We start from the raw sequence: 13,225 nt of genomic DNA on the forward strand, positions 1-13,225 counted from the left end.
TTAAAAATGTTTTACATTGCTATGGATTTTAGTTTATTGATACAAATTTAAAGTTGATTTTGTTATTTTATATATATATATATATATATATATATATATATATATATATATATATACTCTCATTTAAGGTATTATGTTTATGTAATTCATTTAAATTGTAATAGATAATTAAGAAATACAGATTAATAATTAGTCTTCTATGATAGTCAAACTTATAGTCATGTTAAGTTTTCTAGGTGTACATAGATATAATTCAGTTAGGTAGGTAATCTTCAAACACTTCAAAGACCTACAGAATATGGCATTTAAAATGTTTTAAAAACTTAGACTTTCTGGACAATGAGACACATCTGCTCCTGGCAGCACCAATTTACTTCAAAGAGAAAGATGGGCATCGAAGACACTCCATATGGAGTTTATCTTCTTCTTGGCAAAAATAACCATTTGGGTAAGAAACTGTTCTTGCCTGGACTGCTTGACAAAATGTTGCATCGACTGGACGTGCAGGACTCATTGGAAGGTGACCACTGAACTTTACAAGGCAAGATTCAGGTTCCTGCTTCACAGAAGAAACTGCCCAGACATTCTACAGGACACAGAAAAAAAATGACTGAGAGACTCTAGGCCTGTAAGCTAAAGAATGGATTCCCCAACATTACAGAACTTTGGGTGACTGTCCTGGCAGCCAGCTGTCTCTGTCATTCTAGATTTTGCAAGTTGCTTACAATGTATTTCCTGTTTACTTAGGTAATATTATATCCTTCTGAGTTCTTTGATGTAGTTGAAGACTAGATAATTATAATTTTCCTTGGTTATGATAAAAGATAAGTTAGATATAAAACCTTGGACTGACAAAGGATAAATAAAATATTTTAATTTTTACAAAATACAAATAGACTAGATATTGTAACTGTAATTCTTGCTTGATAACTGTTTTGTTATATGTAATTTTAACAGGTTAAAGTTAAAACCTTCCTTTTGTTTAGACAGAAAAGGGAAAGTGATGGGGGAATGTCTTTCTGTACACTGTGAATATGTGTTGCTCTGATTGTTTGATAAATAAAGCTGTTTGGCCAGTGGTGAGGCAGAATAGGGTTAGGCGGGACATTCTAACTAGAAAGGAGGAAAGAGAAAGTCAGAACAGAGAGCAGCATGTAATGGCACACAGGCAAAACCATGGTACATGTGGCAACATACAGATTAACAAAAATGGGCTGAGTTTTAATGTAAGATCCAGTCAGTGGTAGGCCTGAGCTAATGGCCATGCAGTTATAAGTAATATAAGCTTCAGAGTGATTATTTTATAAGCAGCTGTGGGGTCCGTTGGTCTGGGCAGGAATGGAGAAAATTTCAACTACAGATCCTATTTTCTCATCCATTCTGTCTGTGTATATCCTTGTATTGGGGAATTGAGACCATTGATACCGATAGATATCAAAGATCAATGGTTGTTGATTCATGTTATTTTGTTGTTGCTGTTGTTGTTGTTATTGGTGGTGGTGGTGGTAGTGGTGGTGGTGGTGGTGGTGGTGGTGGTGGTGGTGGTAGTGCTGATGTGTGTGTGTGTGTGTGTGTGTGTGTGTGTGTGTGTGTGTTCTTTTCTTTGATTTTTCTGGTCTGATATTATTTATTTCCTGTATTTTAATGGTTGTATTTCATATCTTTAGTTGGAGTTTTCCTTCTAGGATCTTCTGTAGGCTGAAGTCTCTATTCATTTTCTTGATGAAGCTTGTAGTTTCACCTCTGTAGTTTGTTTGAATTTCTAAATTTTTCATGTCTGAAATTCCCTCATTTTGAGTTTTCTTTATTGATTCCACTTCCATTTTCAGGTCTTGAACAGTTTTATTCATTTCCTTATACTATTTGTTTGTGTTTACCTAGATTTCTTTAAGAATTTTTAAAAATTCATTTTCTCTTGAAGGACCTCTATCATCTTTATACACTCTGTTTTAAGGTCTTTTTCTTGGGCTTCAGCTATTTTGGAATATTTTAGGCCTACTGTGGTAGGGTTGTTAGACTCTAGTGGAGACATATTGTCCTGCTGTTACTGCATTTTTACACTGGTGTTTAGGCATCTGGGATTGGGATGACATAGGTCTGTTTTTATCTTTGTTGGGTGGTTGTTTGATTCCTTTGTTTCTGCTTCTTCCCTGGACTTCATAAGAGTATGATGCTATGTGTTTCCTGGTAGACAATTTTCTGTGGACCTCTTTCCCTATCTTGCTCAGAGAAGGCCTGCTGGTGTTGGAGGAAGAGATGAGTTAAAGGAGGAAATGTTGGAGAAGATCTTCATGATGCACTTGGGGATGGGATCAGAGAAGAAAGGAAGAACACAGCACGTGTTCTGCTGCAGAACTGGGAATGGGACTGGGGAATTGGATCTGGAAGAGCAGAAGGAGAAGCAGAGATATGCAGTCAGTCTACCTGTTTCCCTGGCGGGAGTGGCCTTTGGGTTAACAGGACCTGCTGTTGTTGGGTGCTGGGATAAAGCAACAAGTCAGGGGAGGCAGGTTAGAAGGGGAATATCTGTGATATCCACAGAAGATAGGGACAGGGGGCAGGGAAGGATACAGGAGGCATTTTGTTGCAGAGTTTGGTTAGATTGGTAGGTTGGGTCTAGAAAAACAGAGGGAGAGGTGAAAATCTAAGTCAGCCTACCTGCTTCCCTTATGTGAGTCGAGATATGCAGTTTTTAAATGATAATTCTATCAAGAAGATGTAACAAAAGTGCACTTAACATCAGGTGTGAAACATAGTCATTTTTCTTTTTGCAAAAATAGAAAATTATATTGGAAAATTCAATCTAAAAATTTAGAGAGAAGTGCAAAAACTTTGAACAGTCAAATATTACTGAGAACTAAAATAAAGCTAGGGTATTTTTACTTCTGGATATAACTACTTATTATAAAATTACCATAATCAAGACAAACTGGTATTTGTCACACACACACACACACACACACACACACACACACACACACACACACACTCGGATCTGCAAATGCACACACATATGTACTAATGGAATAGAATTGATAATCCATTAATAAACTTCTACTTCTACAGTAGATTTACTTTTAACAGGACTGCAAAGACCATTAAATGGGGAAAAGAATAATCTTTTAAAAAATAGTATTGGGAAAAATGAATGTCTCTATGCACAAAAAATAATTTGTATCATTACTACATGACACCATACAAAACCAAACACAACTGGCTTGCATACAATACAATTGGAAAAAAACATGGATAGAAACCTTCATGCTTTCTGAGATGGCTCAGTGGTTAGGAGCACTTTCTATTCTTGCAGAGGACTGGAGTTCAGTCCCCAGCACTGACATGGGTGCTCACAACTGCCTGTAACTGCAGTTCCATAGAATCCCATTGCCTCAAAAGCTACCTGCACACACATCTGCACACACATTCACACACACACAAATAATAAAAACAAATCTTTTAAAAAAGTAATCTTCATGCTTTCCAAATTGTAATTTATTTATTTTAAATAGAATAAAAAGTACTAGAAAATTTGGTCGTTAAATTGTTCTTTTTAAACATTAAAAAAAACTTTTGTCCAAGTGCCTTATTGACATATGTAAGGCTCTTTCAAGGATGGAATGAGCTATCCTGGGGTATTTATTACTAAATTAGTAAATAGGAATACCATATCTATGCCATTTTTCTCTGATGAACGTGGAAATGTCAGACTGCCTACTTTGCTGTCATTCTCTCATTTCTGGGTCTGGCTTACTGTTTCCTCCTTTTAGCGTTGTATAACTGTCTCTTGCTGTGGATATCACTCTATATAAATAAAACACTGATGGCCAGTGACCAGGCAGGAAGTATAGGCGGGACAAGGAGAGAGGAGAATTGGGGAAACAGGAAGAAGGGGGGAGAGACACTGCAGCCACCGCCAGGACAAGCAACATGTAAAGACGCCAGTAAGCCACCAGCCATGTGGCAAGGTATAGATTTATAGAAATGGGTTAATTTAAGATATAAGAACAGTTAGCAAGAAGCCTGCCATGGCCATACAGTTTGTAAGTGATATGAGCGTCTGAGTGATTATTTTATACGTGGATTGTGGGACTGCGGGGCTTGGTGGAACCTGGAGAGAGGCCCTCCAGCTACAGTCTCTTATATTGTTCCAGAACCTGTAGCCAGAAGTAATAGGCAGAAACCAGTCTCCATCTTAGTGAGGCTGTCTAAAGGTCTTTTCAAGTTTGGTAAGACAATCTAAATCACTTTCAGGAATAGCTCAGAAATCTTATTATGTGGCTATCCTGGAGCTTCTAATGTCTGATTTTGTTATGCTTTGGATTTTTAGATGTATCCCAAAGGTCCATGTGCTTGGCATCCAGCTTGTGGTACTTCAGAAAGTGATGGAACATTTAGGAGGTCAGGCCCAGTGGGAGGAAACCAGATCATTGGGGATATGCTGTTGAAAGAAATATTAGGGCCCCAAACCTTTTGAATCCCTCTTTGATTTTCAGTTGCCAGAAGGCGAGTAACTTTCCTCCACCTCATGGTTCTGTCATCATGACTGTACTGTGCCTCTATGGGTACAAAGCAATTGGACCAGCTATCTATCCACTAAAACTTATAAAACCATCAGCCAAAATAAACCTTTCCTCCTAAATTTTCTTAGAAATTCTGTCACATCAATGGAAAGCTGTCCAGGGCAACGCCCCTCATACAAGCAGTTCATCTGCATTACCTTAACAGCATAGTCAATTAATTAAAAGTGAGTTATTGACCTTAAATGAATTTTATTATATAATTTATATTTAATTGAAAATAAAGCTGAATTACTGATATGCACTATAAAATCGATGAATCTAAAAAAAAAAAAACCCATTATGCCAAGTTAAAGAAGCCAGTACATTTATAGACTCACAAAGGGGATTGATGAAGTTAAAGTGGGGGCAGGAATAGGGAAGGACTGCAAATGGCTGGAGGCTTTCTTTCATAATAGTGAAATATTTGGGCATTGATTGTAGTCTTTATTGTACAACTCTGAAAATCACTTTACAGTATGTACATGGAGCTTAATACATTATTTAAAATTAAGTAATGCAACACCAGATTATATTGGATCATGTAATCAATATTAAGTGCTTTGCAATTATTAAGATAGAGATGTTATTAGAGACTTTTGTAAAGAACTTATTTCACACCATGACTTCCATGTTAAGAAGAGGAATGTGGAGGCACCAGAGCAGAAGCAGGGAATGAAAAGGTATCTAAATAACCCAAACAAGGATGATGTTGACCAGGGTGTTAAAATGGAAATGTGAGAAGGAAGAAGCAGAAATTCTCTGGAAAAATGTTCTTTTTGGGGGCAGTAGTCACTGTTAGTTCTTACCCGTTTAATCTTATATTTAAAAGGGCCCCTGCAAAAGGTAATCTATTAGTTCCATTTTTAGATAGCCAAGATTGTAACATGAGTTAAAGAAAACAATTTCTTGGACACAAATTTCAATCAAATACATGGAAAGACACACAACTATAATACACTTTGAAACGTTCTAATAACATGTTGAGGGATTTAGAAGCCTGCACATATGCACAGGAGAGAATACATGACCATGAAAGACCTGGGAAAGGAGTAGCTTTTTTAGTCACTCACCTTAATTGAACTCAAGGCTCTATGTTACAAGGTAATGAAAGTGTAGATTAACATATAAGGCACACATTCACAAGTAGATCCTTTTATTCATTTTGGTTGACCAAAATTAGACTGAAATAGGGGTGAATCTTAAGAACTCATAACTAAATGAGTAACTAAATTAGCTGTTAGAAAACTGAGTATCTGTACACTTAAGGGAATACAGAACTTACAGAATGATTTCAAGAAAATTACTAAATAAGCAAGAAGCAATGAGAAAAGCAACACTAATAAATAACAAGACTAAAAATAAAACTGTGACAAGAAACAATGTGCTAAATAACATGTTTTGACAACTGTATTATCAAATATATTCTAACATATCCAATTTCTAACAAATAACTAAGAAGTACAACAAAATATAGCCTTATGTGACATATTAATAAAATATTCAGATAGAGAAAAATGTCTTTAATGGAGAAATGGAAATTATGAAGTTGGAAATTTCACTAGATGATCTTTCTTATGGTTTTTTGAGACAAGGTTTCTCTGTGTATCCCTGGCTATCATGGATCTTGCCCTGTAGACCAGGCTGGCCTCAAACTCAAAGAGATCCACCTGCCTCTGCCTCCCAAGTGCTGGGATTAAAGGCATGCGCCGCCACTGCCAGGCTCACTAGATGATCGTAACTCACTGGAGTTGGCATAAAAAATAATCAGTGAACTCAAAGATGGATCAGTTGGGATAACTCAGAAGTATTGAAGAGTCCTATAGGATATCATGAAATGAACAAACATGTCCAAGTTGGTTCTAAGAAAATAGCAACAAAATTGTTGAAATTTAGTTCAACTAAGAAAAAAAAAGAGAAACTTAAATTACTAATAGTATAAAAGAAAGTATACAGAAATATCTAATTCACAAAAATAAGAATGAGCATAACACTGTGCTATGAACATTAAAATTTTTATAATCTTGATGAACTGAATGAATGACTGGGAAATATAAGATATATCAAGACTAAATTATAAAGAAATAGAAAGTTACTACAGATCTATAATTCATAAGGACATTAAATTTGTAGTAGAAAATCTTCTGATAAGTCTTGAAACTGGTGAATTGTACAAAAATTGAAAGCAGAAATTACATTAGTAAGCTGTTGTGGGATGTCTTTCTGTATGCTGTGAATATTTGTTGCTCTTATTGGTTGGTAAATAAAGCTTCTTTGGCCTATGGCAAGGCAGGATAGATTCAGGAGGGAAATATAAGCAGAGATAAGGAGAAGAAGGACAGAGTCTTGGAGATGCCAGCCAGCTGCCCAACATGCCAGCAGACTGGCAATGCCACAATCTATTATAGAGAAATTAAAAACAGACTAAGAGAATTTACTTTAGTTCATGTAAAACTTGATATTGTTAAAATACTAATTCTTTCTGATTTGATCTATTGATTCAATGTAATCCCATTAAAATTTTTAGTTTCCCTCCCCCCACAAAAAAATTGACAAGCCGAACATAAATATATATGGTGAGCCAGATATGTTGATGTGTGCTTATAATCTCAGCACTCAGGGAGCAGAGGCAGAAGTACTGCAAATTTGATTTTGTCCTGGGTTCTATATATAGTTCAAGGCCAGCCCGGGCTATATAGTGTAACCTGGTCTCATAAATCAAACAAGTAAATAAAATATGTATAGAATTGCAAAAGTCCCATAACAAAGTTATTTTGAAAAAAAATGATGAAGGACTTGTACTTTTCAGTAAAAGTTAATTCAAGATGTGGTAATCAAGACAGCATGATGACATGTTAATAAGGACAGGCATATGTAGATTGATGAAACAGCATTGAAAGTCTAGAAAAAATTCTTACATTTAGGGGTCTGTTGAGTTTGAAGATCTCTGGGCTGATCAAGGGAAAAAGAAATGAATACAGGCTTTTTGTAGCACAATAAGCTTCATGGGGTGGTGCTTGGACAGAGTTTAGTGAGAGGTAAGTCCCTGACCACAGGAAACCTTCTTACAAACTCTACTACAAGGCTGTAATCCAGAAGGTGAAGTGGATATAAGAACATTTACTCAGAGAGGTGGATCAGAGGTGGCTTCTGTATAAGTGATGTTCTTCAGTGAGATGAGGAATCTCTGGGTTAGAGAATTCTAAAAGGCAGAGGATTTGGACTATTTTGTGGTTAGATTTTTGTTTAATCTATGGCTAGCAGATGTTTGATGCTTTTTTTGGAATGACTGATGGGCTCTAGAAATGCCAATAGAATTATTTTTTGCTATAGTAAATCATTGGGTTGTATAAGAATTTGAGTTTGGTCCTGAGTGCTTTGAGCTAATAGTCTGATCTTGCTTTAAAGAAGTAAACAAAATAGGGGCTGATATACTACAGGGGCCATGTTTGACTCATTCATATAACAACAATCAACTAATTTTATGATAAAGGTGTCAAGACAATTCATTGAGAAATGAAGAAAAATTTTAGACTAACTGTCTGGGACAAATGGATGTCCACCTGCAGGAAACTAAGCCAGGGCTAATAACACAACACACACACACACACACACACACACACACACACACACACACACACACACACACATTAACTCAAAGAGAGACCTATAGACCTACATTGAAGAGCTAGAAGTTTAAAATATTTAAGAACAACACAGGAGGAAGTCTCTGATACCTTAGATTACATAGAGATTTCTTATTTATGACATCAAACGTGGTCCATTAAAAATAAAATAAATAATAATAAAATTGGGCTGGGGAGATGGTGCAGTCAGTAAAGTGGTTGCTGCTCAAACAGGAGGACCTAAGTTCATAACTCCATCCATTCCAGTGAAAGTCAGCTGTGGTCAGTCCCAGTGCTAGGGGGCAAGAGACAAAAGGATCCCTAGCTGAATCAGTGAGCTCCAGGTTCAATGAGAGACCCTGCCTCAAAAACTAAGTGGCAAGTGATTGAGGAAGGCATCTATCTCTGGTCTCCACATACATATGCACCCATGTATACATGGGTATAGACACACAAAATAATAAATTGAATAATCAAAATTCAAAAGTATTTTAAAAACACTGTTCTATTAGGTGTTAAAAGATATGCAACACACTGATAGAAATTACTAACAAACATTTTTCTCCATTGATCCATCAGTGGACATTTGAGCTATTTCCAATTAAAAAAATGTTTTCGCATGTGTGTATGTAACACATGTGTGTCTGGTGCATGCAGAGGTCAGAAGAGAAAGTCAAATCACTATGACCTACCATGTGAATGTTGGGAACCAAACCTTGTTCCTCTGGAAGAGCAGCAAGTGCTCTTAACCACAAAGCCATCTCTCCAGCTCTGTTTCCAACTTTTTGCTAATGTGAATGTGCTGCTGTGGACATGGGTGTGCAAACATCTGAGATTGCTTTCAACTTTTTCAATATATATCCAGAAGTGGAACTGCTGGATCATATGATAGTCGTGTTCAATATTTTGAGATATTGTCATACTGATTTCCACTGTCCTCACTCTCACTGCCACTTGCTATTTTCTGTATTTTAAGCTATCCTAATGGGTATGAAACAGTATCTAGTTGTGGTTTTGATTTGTGCTTCCACAATCAATGACACTGATCATCTTTTAAAACAATTTTTGAAAATTTTATTTATTATTGGGTTGGTGTCATCAGGGTGAGTTCCAAGGAGCATGTGTGGAGGCCAGGGGGTAACTGTATGGAGTTTGTTCTCTCTTTGAACATTTGCATAGTTTCAAGAATCAAACTCAGTTTGCAGGACTTGTGCACTGTGCATCTTCACCCACTGAGCCATTTTACTGACTAGAGGAAATTTGAATTTACTGCATAGCATTCTATTGTATGAATATGCTATTATATATCTGACCATCTTTTAGTGCTGAGATTTGTATTATTTCCAATAAACTTCAAAATGTCAAGCAAATTCTATGATTTTTAAGACAAAAGAGTACTTTACATTTGGCTTTTCTTCATAAAATTCCTAATGGGGTGTGTGTGTGTGTGTGTGTGTGTGTGTGTGTGTGTGTGTGTGTGTGTGATGTAGCCCAAGTTGACCTAGAACTGCTATATGTGGAGCCTAGCCATAAACGTCCTACTCCCCCCCCCCCCCCGCCCCCGTGCTGTGATTACATCACAAAAGGGAAAGTGGAAAGTCAGTTTAGACTGGGGCTATTGTTTTCCTATGCTCACTAGTCACATAGCTGGCTCTTTTTCACACACACACACACACACACACACACACACACACACACACACAGAGAGAGAGAGAGAGACAGAGAGAGACAGAGCGAGACAGAGACAGAGACACACACAGAGAGAGAGAGAGAGAGAGAGAGAGAGAGAGAGAGAGAGAGAGAGAGAGAGAGAGAGAGAGAGAGCGCCAAATTTCACCTTTACTCATCTGTTATTTCTTCTTCATCAGGAAATGTTATGAAAATTTTCCAGTTTAAAATCTTACAGGCTGTGAAAAATACAGAAAACCAGGATCAAGAATATTTAAACCACTGTCAGTTACATCATTCAAAAAGCCATTCATGCTCATTTTTGGTATTTTTAAAAATCAAAACGTTCTCCACCACCCTCTCTTCTCCAGAACCTCAGGCTATAACCAAAGGGACAGATTAAAGATGAGTCTGCCTTGCCTATTTTTCATTCCCTGATGCTGTAGTCACTATTCCCTTATAGCTTTTTTAAAATTATGAAAATGCAAATATAATATCAGTTGAAAACTGAATGAATGATACTGCATTTCTACAAAATTCAACAGGGTATGGGATTGAAGATGAGTCATAGGTTGACGAATCGCCATATTAGAGAACCTGGGAAGGCAGGTGGAGTTGAAAACTCGATTCATCTACTAATTTACTGGCTCAGGATTTGTCAATCACTACAGCCTGGCAAATGAGATTAGAGAAGAGTCATGGGTGGGAAGGGGTGACGCAGCAAGCTGCATACACTTGAAAAAAAAAAAAAGCCTAGACAACTGCGCAATCATACTGCGGCACCAGGTCCGGGTCCGTCTCCGCCCCCGCTGGCTCCCCTGCCCCCGCCCCTGCGTGGCTGGAGCCTGCCCACTGCGGCTCTCTGCAGTCTCTAGTCTGCTTTTTCAGGACCGTCGCAGCAGCCATAGGCGACCCTGCGTCTCCAGCCCGACCACCGTGCTTCAATCCTGCTATTCCAGCTTCAGCACCGCCTTTTATTCCCCGCTCGCTGCTTGCTATCACTGCAGCAGCCCGGCCGCCACCGTTTGGTCCATCTCCGCCCGGCCACCGCGCATCTGCTATAATTGGTGAGTCTTCCTGCGAAGGTCAGGTCGCCTGATCTGCGGGCTTAGCCACCATAAGTGCAGGTGATCTTTTGAAAACAATGGCCGAGTCAGCCGATTATAAAGAACTGTCTGAATCCAACCAAGAAGAGCTTGGTAGCCAGGTAATGGCGGAGGGGCCGGGGGAATGTCAGGACCGCAGTGAAGGTGCCTCCACTGAGCCTGGAGATGGAGGGGAAGGCGGGGAAGCATCCGCGGCTGTTGGAGCTGGGGAAGAGGGAAAAGGTGAAGAAGCTGCTGCAGGGTCCGGGGAAGATGCAGGGAAATGCGGGGATACTGACGAGGACCCAGATGCAGATCGTCCAAAAGGACTTATCGGTTATCTTTTAGATACCGATTTTGTTGAAAGTCTCCCGGTCAAAGTTAAGTACCGCGTGTTAGCTCTTAAAAAGCTTCAAACAAGAGCTGCGCATTTGGAATCCAAATTCCTGAGGGAATTTCATGATATTGAAAGGAAGTTTGCTGAAATGTATCAGCCCTTACTGGAAAAAAGACGTCAGATCATCAATGCAGTCTATGAACCCACAGAAGAGGAATGTGAATATAAATCAGACTGTGAGGACTATTTTGAGGAGGAGATGGAAGAGGAGGAAGAGACCAATGGCAATGAAGAGGGCATGGTGCATGAATATGTGGATGAAGATGATGGTTATGAGGACTGTTATTATGATTATGATGACGACGACGAAGAAGAGGAGGAGGAGGAAGATAACAGCACCGGGGCCACCGGAGGAGAAGAGAATAACGAAGAGGATCCTAAGGGAATTCCGGACTTTTGGCTGACTGTTTTAAAAAACGTTGAAGCACTCACTCCTTTGATTAAGAAGTATGACGAGCCTATTCTGAAGCTGCTGACAGATATTAAAGTGAAGCTTTCGGATCCTGGTGAGCCTCTCAGCTTCACACTCGAATTTCACTTCAAACCCAATGAATATTTCAAAAACGAGCTGTTGACAAAGACTTATGTGCTGAAGTCAAAGCTTGCATGCTATGATCCCCACCCCTATAGGGGAACTGCCATTGAATATGCCACTGGCTGCGACATCGATTGGAATGAAGGGAAGAATGTCACTTTGAGGACCATCAAGAAGAAACAGAGACATCGCGTCTGGGGAACAGTCCGAACCGTGACTGAAGATTTTCCTAAGGACTCTTTCTTCAATTTCTTCTCTCCTCATGGGATCAACTTAAATGGAGGGGATGAAAATGATGATTTTTTGCTTGGTCATAATTTACGTACTTACATAATTCCAAGATCAGTGCTATTTTTCTCAGGTGATGCACTTGAATCTCAGCAGGAAGGTGTAGTTAGGGAAGTTAATGATGAAATTTATGACAAAATTATTTATGATGATTGGATGGCTGCAATTGAGGAGGTTAAAGCCTGTTGCAAAAATCTTGAGGCATTAGTGGAAGACATTGATCGCTAAAGCAGAGTAAATGCTTCTGAAATTAACTGTCCTACATGCAGTTACTGAAAACATAAGTAGTTAATTATAGTCTTGTGTTCTGTATTGTTCCTGTCATGCCAATTTAAAAATTCAAATACTAATTAATCTGACCTTGCATTGCAGTGGTATGATATTTTGAAAACATGTAGACTGTAGTAAATAATTAAAGACATTAATATAGTATGTAGTATAATTCTCCTGAAGTCCTTGTGCCATGTAGCTATTAATCTGTGGCTGTGAATATTATTAGAAGTGCTAACTGAGGCTACTTGTTTACAAAGAAAATATTGGTAACCCACCTAACAGTGTTTTGCTCTTTTGTCCCTTATTTTCTTAGTGCTCTAACCAATGGGCTTTATTTTATTGTGCCTGCTTCTTTTTGCAGTAAATATACAGTAGAATTTAAAGCTTGACTGCCTAAGAGGCCAGCATATGGTTGAGAATTTCAGGCAAAATCACATTTATTATTGATAATAGCTTGTGCACAGGCTCCTGTATTGTATGTGACTGTGATAAATATTAAAATTCAGTTGTATTGAAATTACTGTTTAGCATTGAAGTGTGAGTTACAGTATTTTCAAAAGTTACAAATATTGTTCTGTGTAATTGTGTAAATTGTGATTACAGTGTATAGTTTTCTTTTACAGTATATTGAATCATTCACTGAAATGGACACTTCATTTCTGAAAATATATTTCATATTCTGTTCCTTCACTGAAAAATAAAATAAATAAAAATGTCATGGTGTTTCATGTTTTAAAAATTAAACATTTTAATTATAAAGGCAGTATGTTCATTGGAGGACACATACAAAATATTGA

The 13,225-nt window shown here is 38.0% G+C and overlaps 1 protein-coding gene and 1 pseudogene across 1 annotated transcript; both read left to right on the forward strand.

The window, feature by feature from the left end:
* The window catches only part of LOC143271073 (protein lin-28 homolog A pseudogene), a 34,521-nt pseudogene extending 23,572 nt beyond the window's left edge, over positions 1-10,949 (forward strand).
* Positions 10,560-13,144, forward strand: Nap1l2 (nucleosome assembly protein 1 like 2). Its single transcript, XM_006997882.4, has one exon. The coding sequence runs from the start codon at positions 10,995-10,997 to the stop codon at positions 12,381-12,383; it is 1,389 nt and encodes a 462-aa protein (XP_006997944.1). The 5' UTR covers positions 10,560-10,994; the 3' UTR covers positions 12,384-13,144.
* Positions 13,145-13,225: the final 81 nt, after the last annotated feature.

This window comes from Peromyscus maniculatus, chromosome X, assembly GCF_049852395.1.
Source record: "Peromyscus maniculatus bairdii isolate BWxNUB_F1_BW_parent chromosome X, HU_Pman_BW_mat_3.1, whole genome shotgun sequence".
Lineage (NCBI taxonomy): Eukaryota > Metazoa > Chordata > Mammalia > Rodentia > Cricetidae > Peromyscus > Peromyscus maniculatus.

What these genes read in the sequence shown, in the direction of transcription:
- Nap1l2 (XM_006997882.4), top strand. Translation starts at nt 10,995, where the DNA reads ATGGCCGAGTCAGCCGATTATAAAGAACTGTCTGAATCCAACCAAGAA.